This window comes from Geotrypetes seraphini, chromosome 6 (genome assembly GCF_902459505.1).
Source record: "Geotrypetes seraphini chromosome 6, aGeoSer1.1, whole genome shotgun sequence".
NCBI lineage: Eukaryota > Metazoa > Chordata > Amphibia > Gymnophiona > Dermophiidae > Geotrypetes > Geotrypetes seraphini.
In genome coordinates, this window is record NC_047089.1 from 251471722 (window position 1) to 251483969 (window position 12248).

The window sequence follows — 12248 nt, forward strand, 5'->3', positions numbered from 1 at the left end:
GTTGGTTGGGTGGGGTTTTTTAAACGATTGTATGAACACTGATTGATTATAAATGCTTGTTTGTTTACCTTGTTTGATCTGTGTCTATAGGAGAACCCACACACTATTCACACACCCACCTACCAAAAATGTCATGCAAAGAGAAATGTACGACAACCTGCTAACCCACCAGAGCAGCAAAGCTGGACAGACAACTCACAAATCTGCTATCCTCGACCACAGACTACAAGACCTTCAAAAAAGAAACAAAATCCCTACTCTTCAAAAAATACATTCAACCTCTATAACAGAACCAGACCTGCCCCAAGCTTTACCCAAAACCCTATCTACATAACAAATCAAAAAATATTCAAATCTCTCATTAGGCATTTATTTATTTATTTTTTTAAATTCTTTATTCCTTTTTAATCATTCAACAAGTGTACAATAAAGATCATACATAGGCTCAAAAACAACACTTGATAAATCCATCAAGACAATAACAATTGTGTATATATATATATATATACCCATAACCCACCCTCCCTCCCAACACTATTTTGCTTAATTCATTTTACCCTCTCATAAAGTGTACAAGAATTATAAGAAACAACACTTAGTTAAACACTTGAAAAACTTATCATTATCCTCTATTAACTTAAAAGAAATCCTTACTCTACCCTCCCTCCATCCCTATTATTAATTTTATTTCAACATTTTATCCAAACATCCCCTCCCCCCTCCCTTCCTTACATGGTGTATCTTCAAAAGAAAAATGGTATCTATTCATTACAAAACAACTTTAGATCATCTTTTGTTTTATTGTCCCCCATATCTTAGCCTTTTGGAATTCAATCTGGGATCAAGTAAATTGTTTATTAGAAAATCACGTAGCATTAACTTATGATACTGTACTTTTTGGTATGTCTATGAGAAAAAAGAGTCAGATATCAATGTGTAATAACAAACTTTTATTGATTTTGACCGGAGTAGCCATTCAACATATTACTAATAATTGGAAAGACCATAGTAGGCTTAATTTTACATTTTGGTGGAATTCGGTATGTCACATATACAGAATGGAAAGATCAATAGCGGTGCAAAATGGAAATTATAAAAACTTCATTAAAATTTGGGAACCATTAACGTCCTTTTGTCATGATTAATGCCATTTTTCTAATATATCTATATTTAATATGTAAGATAAGGGTGGAGGGTTTCTATTATATGAAAAATAAAAATTACTAAAAGGATTTCAGGATGGGAGAGGGAGGGCTATATTTACAACTATAAGTTATAACGATAAGATGTACAAGTGATTAAATCTATGTTATTGTATTGCAATTTTTGTACACTTGATGAAAGTTTTAAAATCAATAAAGAATTATTTTAAAAAAACCAATTTTAATGGCTCCCATATTTTAATAAAACTTTTATAATTTCCATTTTGTACCGCTATTGAACGTTCCATTTTATATAAATGACATAGCGAATTCCACCAAAAATTAGGCATTTATTAGTATGTTGATAATTCTCACGTAATCCACCGAATGTATTTCATAGCATCATAACTATTCTCATGTAATCTGCCTTGAAGCGTAAGGTAATGACGGAATAGAAATCACTAATGTAATATAATTATTATTGTATGTATATTGAATTGCATTTTTGTTATTATTACAGGCCAAACGAGGAAGACATTGTGATGGGAAAACCACCTTCACAACAGGATTATGCTATGTTTCTGAGGTTTGAACCTGTGGGCAGTAGAAATAATCTCATCCATTATGAGGCTGATGATAGTCTGAAGACCTCAAGTATGTCTTCAATGTAACTATACAGAGAGAAACTGATGCTATTCTTTCTTTCTCTTTTTTTTTGTTTAAATCTTTATTAATTTCCAAAGTTAACAAAAATGCAGTACAGTATCTATACAAACAACATTATTCATATATGCATTTATAATCAATCAAAATCCACACAGCAAGATAAGAACCCCCCCACCACCCAACCAATACCTTGCAAGAAAATAAAGCCATGACATAAATATCCCTCTCCCACCCTCCCTTCCCATGGGTGTGTGTGCAATATACCAACAGGATCAAAAGAAAACCCAATTACAACGCATCCATAAAAGATATCAAAGGGCCCCAGATTAATTTAAATCTCTTAGTATGACCCATTATATCTACATTCATTTTTTCAAATCTATAAGTTAAGCATAAACTTGCCCACCAAAAATTAAAGTTAAGGCGAACCCAGTTCTTCCATTTGCGCGTAATCATTTGTAAAGCTTGATGATATCTGTAGAAATTTGGGAGATTTACCCTATCCTCAGCAATTGGTTTTTGCAATGATACTAAAGCTATTCTAGCAGTTTTACCCAGCCAAATAAATTTAGTAATAATACTATTTAGTTTTTTACAAAAGGACCCCTGAAAAAAACTGGCAACATCCCCATTTGGTAACAAACCACAGGCAAAACCATCATCTTTACAGTTTGTACTCTTCCCCCACCAAGAAAGGGATCCTTCTGAATCTTCCTGCCAGGCTGCAAATGGCATTTATCTCCCTGTACCAGAAACATTCCCCCAAGGCACATTTGAACTTTATTTCCCCTCCAGTTAGAGGATGTAAACTTAAAAGACATCATCAACACCTTTTCTCACATCAGGTAGCATTATGGGGTAAAGATCTAGAACAAGTGCTTACGCCTACTACTTATGGGGAATTTAGGAAACGCCTAAAAACATGTCTGTTCCTAAAGTACTTAGGCAACTAACCTGCACAATCTCATTCCACAATAACTGATCCCTAGAGCTGTTAATCACTAGCTTTTAACTCTGTTAAGTTCACTCAATTTGTACTAACTTTTAATCATTGTAAACCGCATAGAACTTCACAGTCCTGCGGTTTAGAAACTGTTATTATTATCATTTTGTTTATAGAAGATTTGCATTTGAAAAAATTTCACTTCAATATCTCTGAGGTGAATTAGAATTTTGGATCAGTAGTTTTAAGCTCAACGGAACAATTTAGGGACGTTTTTATTACATAGGTTGTCATGAAAATGGGTTATTTTATTACAGGTCCTATTTTATGCGAGGAGACCTAGGGGTCCTAAATGTTAAGGCGCTCATAGAATATAATGGATGCCTTAGTACTTAACGTGCGCTAAATTGGTTAGGACGCCTTAATAAAAGGACCTCCTAGTTAACAATAAAATAACACATCTTATAGGTAGCCATTTTTGATGATGTGTCCCACTTCATTGTGCAAAATCATTGCCCTGCTTCTTTTTTTTTTATGTTTAATTTCTTTATTCATTTTTTCATATTACAGCAAGTGTATCAGAAAAATACATATAATCTTATAAACACACACTTCTTTTTTTTTTAATTCTTTATTCATTTTTAAAACTTCAATTGTGCACAAAAGATGACGCATTTACATAAAATATAGGGCTCCTTTTATCAAGGCGCGCTACGGGGGTTAGCGCGTTGGACATTTCATCACGCGCTAAACCCCGCGGCAAGCCTAAAAACTAACGCCTCGTCAATGGAGGCGTTAGCGACTAGCACGGCAGGCGGTTGAACGCACGGTATTCCACGCGTTAACCGCCTACCGCACCTTGATAAAAGGAGCCCATAAACATTATAGCACAATAAACTTAATAGAATAAAGACAAGACTTATTTTCCCCCACCCACTTTCCAATTAACCAACACCTCATACCAATGCCAAAACACCCCCCTTTCCCCCTCTCCGGATGTGTATGTTTTTCTCATTTATATAAATAAATCAATCCTTACAATATTTAGTTAATGGTTCCCAAACTTCCATACATTTTTCATAATATCCCTTCTGAATGGCCATAAATCTTTCTATTTTAAAGACATAACATAAGGATTCCCACCAGAATGAATAATTTAATCTATCCCAATTTTTCCAATTCTTTAAAATAAGCTGCCTGGCAACCCCCGTCATTATAAACAAAAGTTTGTTATTTTTTGCCCAAATTTGACTTTTTGCCCTCACAGATGTTCCAAATAAAATGGTATCATATGATAGTGCCACTGGATTTTCTAATAAATTGTTAACTTGATCCCAAATAGATCTCCAGAATTTTAGTATCAAGGGACAATAGTATAGTAAATGATCTAATGTCCCAACTTCCAGATGACAATGCCAGCATCTATTACACTTGGAACTATCTGCTCTAAGCAAACAAACTGGGGTCCAAAATGCTCTAGGCCAGGGGTGTCCATCCTTTTGGCTTCATTGGGCCGCATTGGTCGGAAAAAATGTTTCTGGGGCTTCACAAACGTGCAAACTCTGTAGCAAGACAGAGGAGGGAGCCGGCAAGACGGTAAACACCTGGGGGCAGCAGAGGAAAACACCGGGGCCGCACAAAATACTTCACTGGGCCACATGCGGCCCTCTGGCCACAGGTTGGCCACCTCTACTTTATGCAATAAGAAAAACCATGTTTGTCTCATAGATGCAGACATTGTACATCTCATCCTCCAAGACCAAATTCGTGGCCATTGAGACGCCGTAATTTGATGCTTGATCTCAATGCTCCAAATGTCACACAGACCAGTTCTTGGTTTCTTATTCATTGTCCTGCTTCTGTTAACATTGATTTTCCACTGGCTAATGCCATAAGAATATTAGGAGTTCATTTCGATCACAATCTTTCACTATTACCTCAGGTCAACCTGTTAATAAAGTCTTTTGGTCTTTTCTGGAAATCCAGAAGGATTAGAAAGTATTTAGATAATTATCACTTCTGCCTATTTGTCTCAATTGATGTCACCTTCTTAGATTGCCTGAAATTTAAAATAAAAAAAACCCCCTCCAAACTCTACAGAATACAGCCATTTTTTTTTTAAAAAATTCAAAAAAATGTTTATTTAAACACAAGATACGCTTATGCTTTAACAGCAAATTTGCGCATGGGGTACAGGCGTTTTTTGGTTTTCAGACTTTCTTCATATTTATTGAGTTGGCGGCGAATGGCACGAGTCTTCTTGGGCCGAAGGTCAAGAGGCTTGTACTTCTTTCCCTTGTAGAATTTTCTCAGATTTTCTTTCTGTGTCTGATTAATGACTGTCAGCACTCTGGCAATAGATTTACGGACAACCCGAATTTTAGATAGCTTGGATGTAGCTCCTCCAGTTACTTTAGCTACTCTGAGCTGGGAGAGTTCCACCTCAAGGTCATCAAGTTGCTTCAGTAGCTCCTCTTTCTTCTTTCCACGCAGATCCCGGGCCTTGATCTTTGCCATGGTAGCTGCAGGATATAAAAACAAAAACAAAAATTAATCTTCAGATTGAAGCCGCGTTAGCAGTTTAACCCGCGTAAGAGCGCACGCTAATTTGCCGAGCGCGCCAGCCGCTCCTGCCTCCTCTTGAGCAGGCGGTAGTTTTTCAGCTAGCGCGGGAGTTAGCACGCACAATAAAGCCGCTAACGCGGCTTCGTAAAAGGAGCGCTGAATCTCACCTACATGAACTGCATTGGCTACCTATAGAAAGATGAATGCTTTATCAATTCTATTGTATACTATTTAAAATACGTTTTGGAGAAACTCCAGATTATATGCCTCAACTCTTTCAGTTTTCTAATAATCCATCTTTGAATTTGTCATGTTATAAAATGGAAAGAGCGTTGGCTGTTCAAAAAGGTTATTATAATAAATTTAAGGATGTATGGGGACCTTTATTAAATTATAGTAATGAATAAGTTATACTTTTCCCAATCTTAATACACATGTGGATTTGGGGGGGGGATTTCTTGTTTTTCCATTAAGAATATATAGATGATTGTCGTAAGATATTATTTTTATGTGGTATATATTAGTTGTATATGAATTTGGGAAGAGGGTGGGGGTTAAATGATACAGAAAATTTTTCAAGTGATGTTGTATTAATAATAATAATAATAATAATAATAATAACTTTATTTTTCTATACCGCCATAGTCAAACTGACTTCTAGGCGGTTCACATAAAAAGAAGGCTGGACAATCAGCGAAATACACAATGTAATAAGAAGGAAGTTACATAATAATTAGGGAATTATAGGGAAGGAATACATGAGAGAAAGAAATTACATAATACATTGGGGTTATAAGGGGAAAGAATATCTGAGAGAGGTCATCTGATTAGGCAAGGAATTTCTCAAATAGAGCGGTTTTAATTGATTTTCAGAATGTGTTATAGGTCTGTTGATATTTATTGTACACTTGATGTAAGTTTAAAAATGAATAAAGAAATTATATAAAAAAAAAAAGAATCTGAGAAATAATGACACTTTTCTGTATCCAGTCATTAAGAATATAAGATTCAATAGATCTTTGAACTCCACATGGGCTTATCAAGCGCAAAATTCCACCAACTAATATTAACCATCAATCTAATTTTAAGAGTTTCAAAAGAGACCTAAAGACCTATCTGTTTCAAGAATTTGTTATTAAGAATTCCTAAATATTGTAATACTATTTAAGAATTTGTATCTTCATAATTATTTATGTAAACCGCTGTGAACTTCATGGACTTATTGGCGGTTTATCTTAGGACAGTCAGGCCGCATATTCTCACGTATGGGTGACGTCATCCATGGAGCCTGGTACGGACAGCATAAAAAGTATACCGCCATTTTAAGTTTAAAAAAACTTTGTGACTCCCCTTACTGTGCCTACGCAAGTGCCTTCCCGCCCAACGCTCACTCATGGTACCTCATCTCTGATTTAATGTAAGATCTCAGCCATTGTGGCTTGAAGTTGCATCCTTATGTTCCTCTTCTATAGGTACATTCTGCAGTGCGGCTACTTGGTCCTCATCCTACTTAGTCATACACATCTCCTGTCTGGAATCTTTTCCATAAGGGAGGGTCGCTTCGGCCAAGTAGTTTTCTACAAAATTTCTTTACTTTTTTGGCCAACTCTCCCTCCATCCCATTCTAATAAGCTAGAGATTCGGGCTTATGTTTCTCAAAGTCAGGCTTATTATATGGGCTCTGTGTGTGTTGTTCTGTTGAGGTTAACTCTTATTTTCATGGTCTCTGGATACAGACCTTTTGGATGATGCTGGCTTCCTTCTTGTAGGACCTTTTGCAGGTTCTCATGCCTATATTGGTGCTTTCTATGTTATTTGCTCATTTTTCCCTTGCTCTCCGTGTACACTTCTTCAGAAAAACCATTTCTTAGTAAATGTTTCATTTTGGGGAAGAAATGTATCTTATGTTGTTGGCTCTCTTCTGAACCCCCCCTCCTTTTGGCTTTGGAGGAATCGGCTACATGAGCTTATGGGCTGGGAGGCCCGCTTGGCCTGTTCTTCTCATCGCCGGAGCAGAGACTTTGTCAACACCTGGACTCCATATTTGAACATTTTGTCCCCTGTGAGTCGTAGCCGTATCCTGAATAGACTCCAATTGTATTCTGGCATATCTGTTTGACATCTAACCCCCGTCTGTGAACTGTAGTATTTCTGTTGGTGGGGTGGGCGGGGTTCTTTCTGCGGGGTAGGGATGGTTTGGTGTTTGATCATGACCGTGGAGGACATAAGAGTCCAGTCCTCCATGGTAGCTAGTTTCTATTGTAAACCTTGTCTTACGCTTTTGTTGTTCCTGCTGTTGTCACTGTTTAATAAAAAGATTTAAATAAGCTAGAGAGTCCTATATGTGGAAATTTGCTGCCTGTTTGTCCTAGAATAAAGCACAGTTACTTACTGTAACAGGTGTTGTCTGGAGACAGCAGGCAGATATTCTCACAACCCACCCATCTCCCCTGGTTGGCTTCTTAGCTTGCTTACGGAACTGAGGTGCGAGCGTCGGGCGGGAAGGCACTTGCGCATGCGCGGTGCGGGCAGTCACAAAGTTTCTTAAAACTTAAAATGACAGTACACTTTTCATGCTGTCCGTACCGGGCTCTGTGGATGATGTCACCCATTTGTGAGAATATCTGCCTGCTGTCTCCGGATAACACTGTTGTCTCTGGGTAAGAAATGCCATTCTTTATGTTCACAGATTTTAGCTATTAGCGAAATACTACAGAGAATAATTGCTGAGGGGCTCATTTTAAGCTTGTTTGCTCCCTCCTTATAGCTTGTATGTATCTGTTTCCTTCTCTTAAATTAAATGTATATGCTTACCTTATGTACTGTATATAGTCTTTTCCCTGACTTAAATTGTAAACGTATAACTAGTTTGACTTTATGATTGCGCTACTATGTTCTTCAATTTCAACCACATTGTTTGTATTTCAACTAACTGTTGTGAACCGCCTAGAACTCCCTGGGTATGGCGGTATACAAAATAAAAATTATTATTATTATTTTCAAAAAAGGCAGACGTCCAAAAGACGGTATAGACTAGCACTTGGACGTCTTACTAGCCAAAATTTCCAAGTGGGCATTTTCAAAACTGACTAATTAGATATCTTTCTGGTCATTTTGTCTCCAGTGCGTCTAAATCTTAGGGGGCATGTTTTGGGTGGGATTAGGGCGATCTTAGCACTTGGACGTTTTACAGCAATAATCAAATACAGTAAAACCTTGGTTTGTGAGCATAATTCGTTCCAGAAGCATGCTTGTAACCCAAAGCACTTGTATATCAATGCAAATTTCCCCATAGGAAATAATGGAAACAGACAATTCGTTCCACAACCCAAAAACTTTAATACAAAATACTATACCTCGCTCATTTAGAACAGCTACTGTACTCCCGCAGCGTCAGCGAGAGAAGAACCATCGGCTCAGTTGTGATGTGTGTATAATGTATGTACTTGTATTGCAAGACTTTGCTTATATATCAAGTTAAAATTTAATCAAATGTTTTGCTTGTCTTGCAAACCAAGTTATCCCAGGACAAGCAGGCAGGTATTCTCACTAGTGGGTGATGTCATCCGACAGAGCCCCGATACGGACGTCTCACAAGCATGTCTTGCTTGAAGAAACTCAGAAGTTTCGAGATGCCCGCACCGCGCATGCGCCAGTGCCTTCCTGCCCGATGGTCCGGGCGTGTCTCCTCAGTTCTTTTCTTTCCGCGGAGCTGAGAAGTTTTACTTCAATTCTGCGCTGACTGAATTCCCGTTTTTGCCTTCTTTTTGCCGCGATTTTGGGTTTATTTTACTCTTTATCGTGTGTTTTCTTTGTTTTTATTCTTTTTAAAAAAAAAAAAAAAAAATTTTTTTCTTCCGGCGAGTCGGCCGGGTCGGCCACTTGGCTCAGGCCCCGCGTCTTCGATCTTGCGGCGGAGCATATCCCGGCCAATCACTGGTTTTAAAAAGTGTAGCAAGTGCCAGCGCGCGATTTCGCTGACGGACCCGCATCGACGCTGTCTACAGTGTCTTGGTCCAGAACATTTCCTGAAATCGTGCCGGCCTTGTTCCACTCTTACAGCGCGGGCGTTTAAGTGGCGCTGTCTATTGTGGGAGTCGATGTTCAAGATGGAGGCTGCTAAAGAACCTTCGGCTTCGACTTCATCAGCCGCTTTGCCTGTCCATGCGAAGCCAGATGCTACTCCTGCAACTCCGGGCCTTCTGAAGCCGGCTTCGTTCACTCCGGCTTCGGCCCCGAGTTCGACGCCGGTGCCTGTCCCCGTCTCCTCGGCTCAGGTACTGCCTTCCACCATTCCGCCCGTGGTCATTAAGGTGCCGAAAGCTTCCAAGCAGAAGCACTCGACCACGAAGGAGCGCGAAGACCGTGCTGGAGGACCCCCTTTCGGTGCAGATCCCTCCATATCGGCTTCGTTACGGTCCCTCTTGGAAGCTCAGTTTGTCGAGCTCATGCAAACTATGGGACCCAGGTTAATTGCCTCCATCCAGGGTGACCTCCCGGTCCCGATTCCGGGGGGCGGACCGCCCCCTCTTCCTCCTCCTCGCCGATCGGTCTCGCTACTTGGCGAGGAGGAGCGACGTAGGGTGGCCGGTCCCTCGAGGCGGGCTTCCTTCAGCGACATGCCTCCTTTGGAGCCCATTACGCCTTCACGCCAACAGGGCGGGAACCCTCCGGTGGGTAATCGAAGCCCTGGGCATAGCAAGTCTCAGGAAGAGTTCTTCCGCACCCCATACCAAGCCTGGGCTGCGTCACATGACGCGTCGTCTGTTCCACCCCTTCTATCTACAGCTTCGAGTCCCATTCACTCGCTGGAAGCTTCGGGGGACCATGCGAAGAATCGTCATTCTCACTCCCCCTTCAGGCACCGTGAGGGGCATTGGTCCAGGCATTCATCACGGCACTCCTCGCGCCATTCTGAGGTTTCACCACAGAAGAAGCTACCGTGTCTGGGGTACTCTTCCTCTGACATGTCTCCCCCGGAGGGTCCGGAGTACGAGGAACCATCTACCTCTTTTTCTCCCTGTCAATCCCAAGTGTCTCTGGATCCTGAGGCCTCGACTTCGTCCAGTCCGTCTCGGAGACCTGTACTAGCCGACCAGTTGTCTTTCTCTTCTTTTCTCCGACAGATGGCTGATGACTTGGATGTTACTTTGGACACTGGGTCTCGATATTCTAAGGAGTATCTCGACACCATGCACTTGCCTCACCCTCCTGCGGAGTCTCTTCGATTGCCTCTCCATAAATTGCTTGACCAGACATTTATGCGATGTTTTGAGACACCTTATTCTATTCCTGCAGTCCCGGGCAAATTGGATGCCCGATACCGCATAGTCCATCATAAGGGGTTCGAGGGCTCTCAACTCTCTCACCAATCCCTGCTGGTCGAATCCTCCCTCAAACGTTCTCATCCCTCCCAGGTGTATGCCTCGGTACCACCGGGTCGCGAGGGCAGGACGATGGATAAGTTTGGGAGGAGAATCTACCAGAACTCGATGATGGCTTCCCGAGTTCTTAATTATAATTTCTACTTTGCTTCTTATTTGGAGTTCTTCTTGCCTGTACTTCGGAAATTTACTCCCTACATCGATTCTCAGGCTCGATTTGAGTTCGAGGAAGTGGTAGCCTCGCTTTCCCAGCTTCGTCTGCAGCTTATGCAATCCTCGTACGATGCCTTTGAGCTATCGGCATGTGCTGCTGCCTGTTTCGTAGCCATGCGTCGATTGGCATGGCTTCGGACCATTGACGTGGACCCAAACCTCCAGGACAGGCTTGCCAATGTGCCTTGTGCGGGAGCGGATCTGTTTGACGAGTCCATCGAGACGGTGACGAAGAAGCTTTCTGACCATGAGAAGTCTTTTTAATCTATCCTTCTGCCAAAGCCTAAGCCTCAACAGTCTCGGCCTTCTAGACCGCCCTTGATTTATCAGCGGCGCTACACTCCGAGGCAGGCTCCGGCTGCAAGGCAGCCAGCGAAGCGGCAGCCTCCTCAGGCTCAACAGAAACCTCAACCGCCGGCTGCACCCAAGGCTACTCAGCCTTTTTGACTCCAAACCAGGGAGCATAACCGACCTCGTTCTGCATTCTCCTGTTTTTCCCATCGGGGGTCGCCTCCACCATTTTTTCCATCGATGGGAGGCTATTACCACCGACCTCTGGGTCCTTTCCATCGTAAAAGAAGGGTACTCTTCAATTCCATCGGGTCCCCCCGGACCACCCTCCAAGAGAGTATCCTTCCAACTTGACGCAGACCGCCCTCCTACTTCAGGAAGCTCAGGCTTTGCTCCGGCTTTGGGCTGTTGAGCCGGTCCCGGTGGACCAGCACGACCGAGGGTTTTACTCCCAGTACTTCCTTGTCCCGAAGAAGACGGGCGATCTGCGACTCATTTTGGACCTTCGGGTCCTCAACAAGTTCTTGGTCAAAGAGAAGTTTCGCATGCTGACCCTTGCTTCTCTCTACCCCCTCCTCGAACAGAACAACTGGTTATGCTCTCTGGATCTCAAGGAGGCCTACACTCACATTCCTATTCATCCGGCCTCCCGCAAGTTCCTCAGGTTTCGGGTGGGACATCTGCATCTGCAGTATCGAGTGCTTCCATTCTGCCTGTCCTCGTCTCCCAGAGTCTTCACAAAGTGTCTGGTAGTGGTGGCTGCTGCACTCCGGACCAGGGGTCTTCAGGTGTTTCCCTACCTCGACGACTGGCTCATCAAGGCTCCTTCAGCTCCAGAGGTCCTTTCGGCGACCCTGGCGACTATTTGCTTCCTGCAGAGTTTGGGCTTCGAGATCAACTTCCCCAAATCTCATCTCCAGCCCACCCAGTCTCTCCCCTTCATCGGGACAGTCCTGGATACCATTCGGCTCCAAGCATTCCTTCCTCCTCAGCGCATGGATGCTCTTCTTCATCTCTGCCAATCTGTATCTTCTCGCCAGTCCA

General features: G+C 41.9%; 2 protein-coding genes across 3 annotated transcripts in view; one reads left to right on the forward strand and one right to left on the reverse strand.

Moving 5' to 3' along the window:
- Window positions 1-12248, forward strand: part of CFAP47 (cilia and flagella associated protein 47) — a 1062207-nt gene that overhangs the window by 85869 nt on the left and 964090 nt on the right. For both annotated transcript variants that reach the window (XM_033947561.1, XM_033947559.1), the window contains exon 7: window positions 1663-1796. In XM_033947561.1, coding sequence (XP_033803452.1) covers window positions 1663-1796 — 134 coding nt within the window. The remainder of the gene's footprint in view (window positions 1-1662; window positions 1797-12248) is intronic.
- On the reverse strand, window positions 4912-5284 carry LOC117361941 (60S ribosomal protein L35-like). Its single transcript, XM_033947562.1, has one exon. The coding sequence runs from the start codon at window positions 5266-5268 to the stop codon at window positions 4912-4914; it is 357 nt and encodes a 118-aa protein (XP_033803453.1). The 5' UTR covers window positions 5269-5284.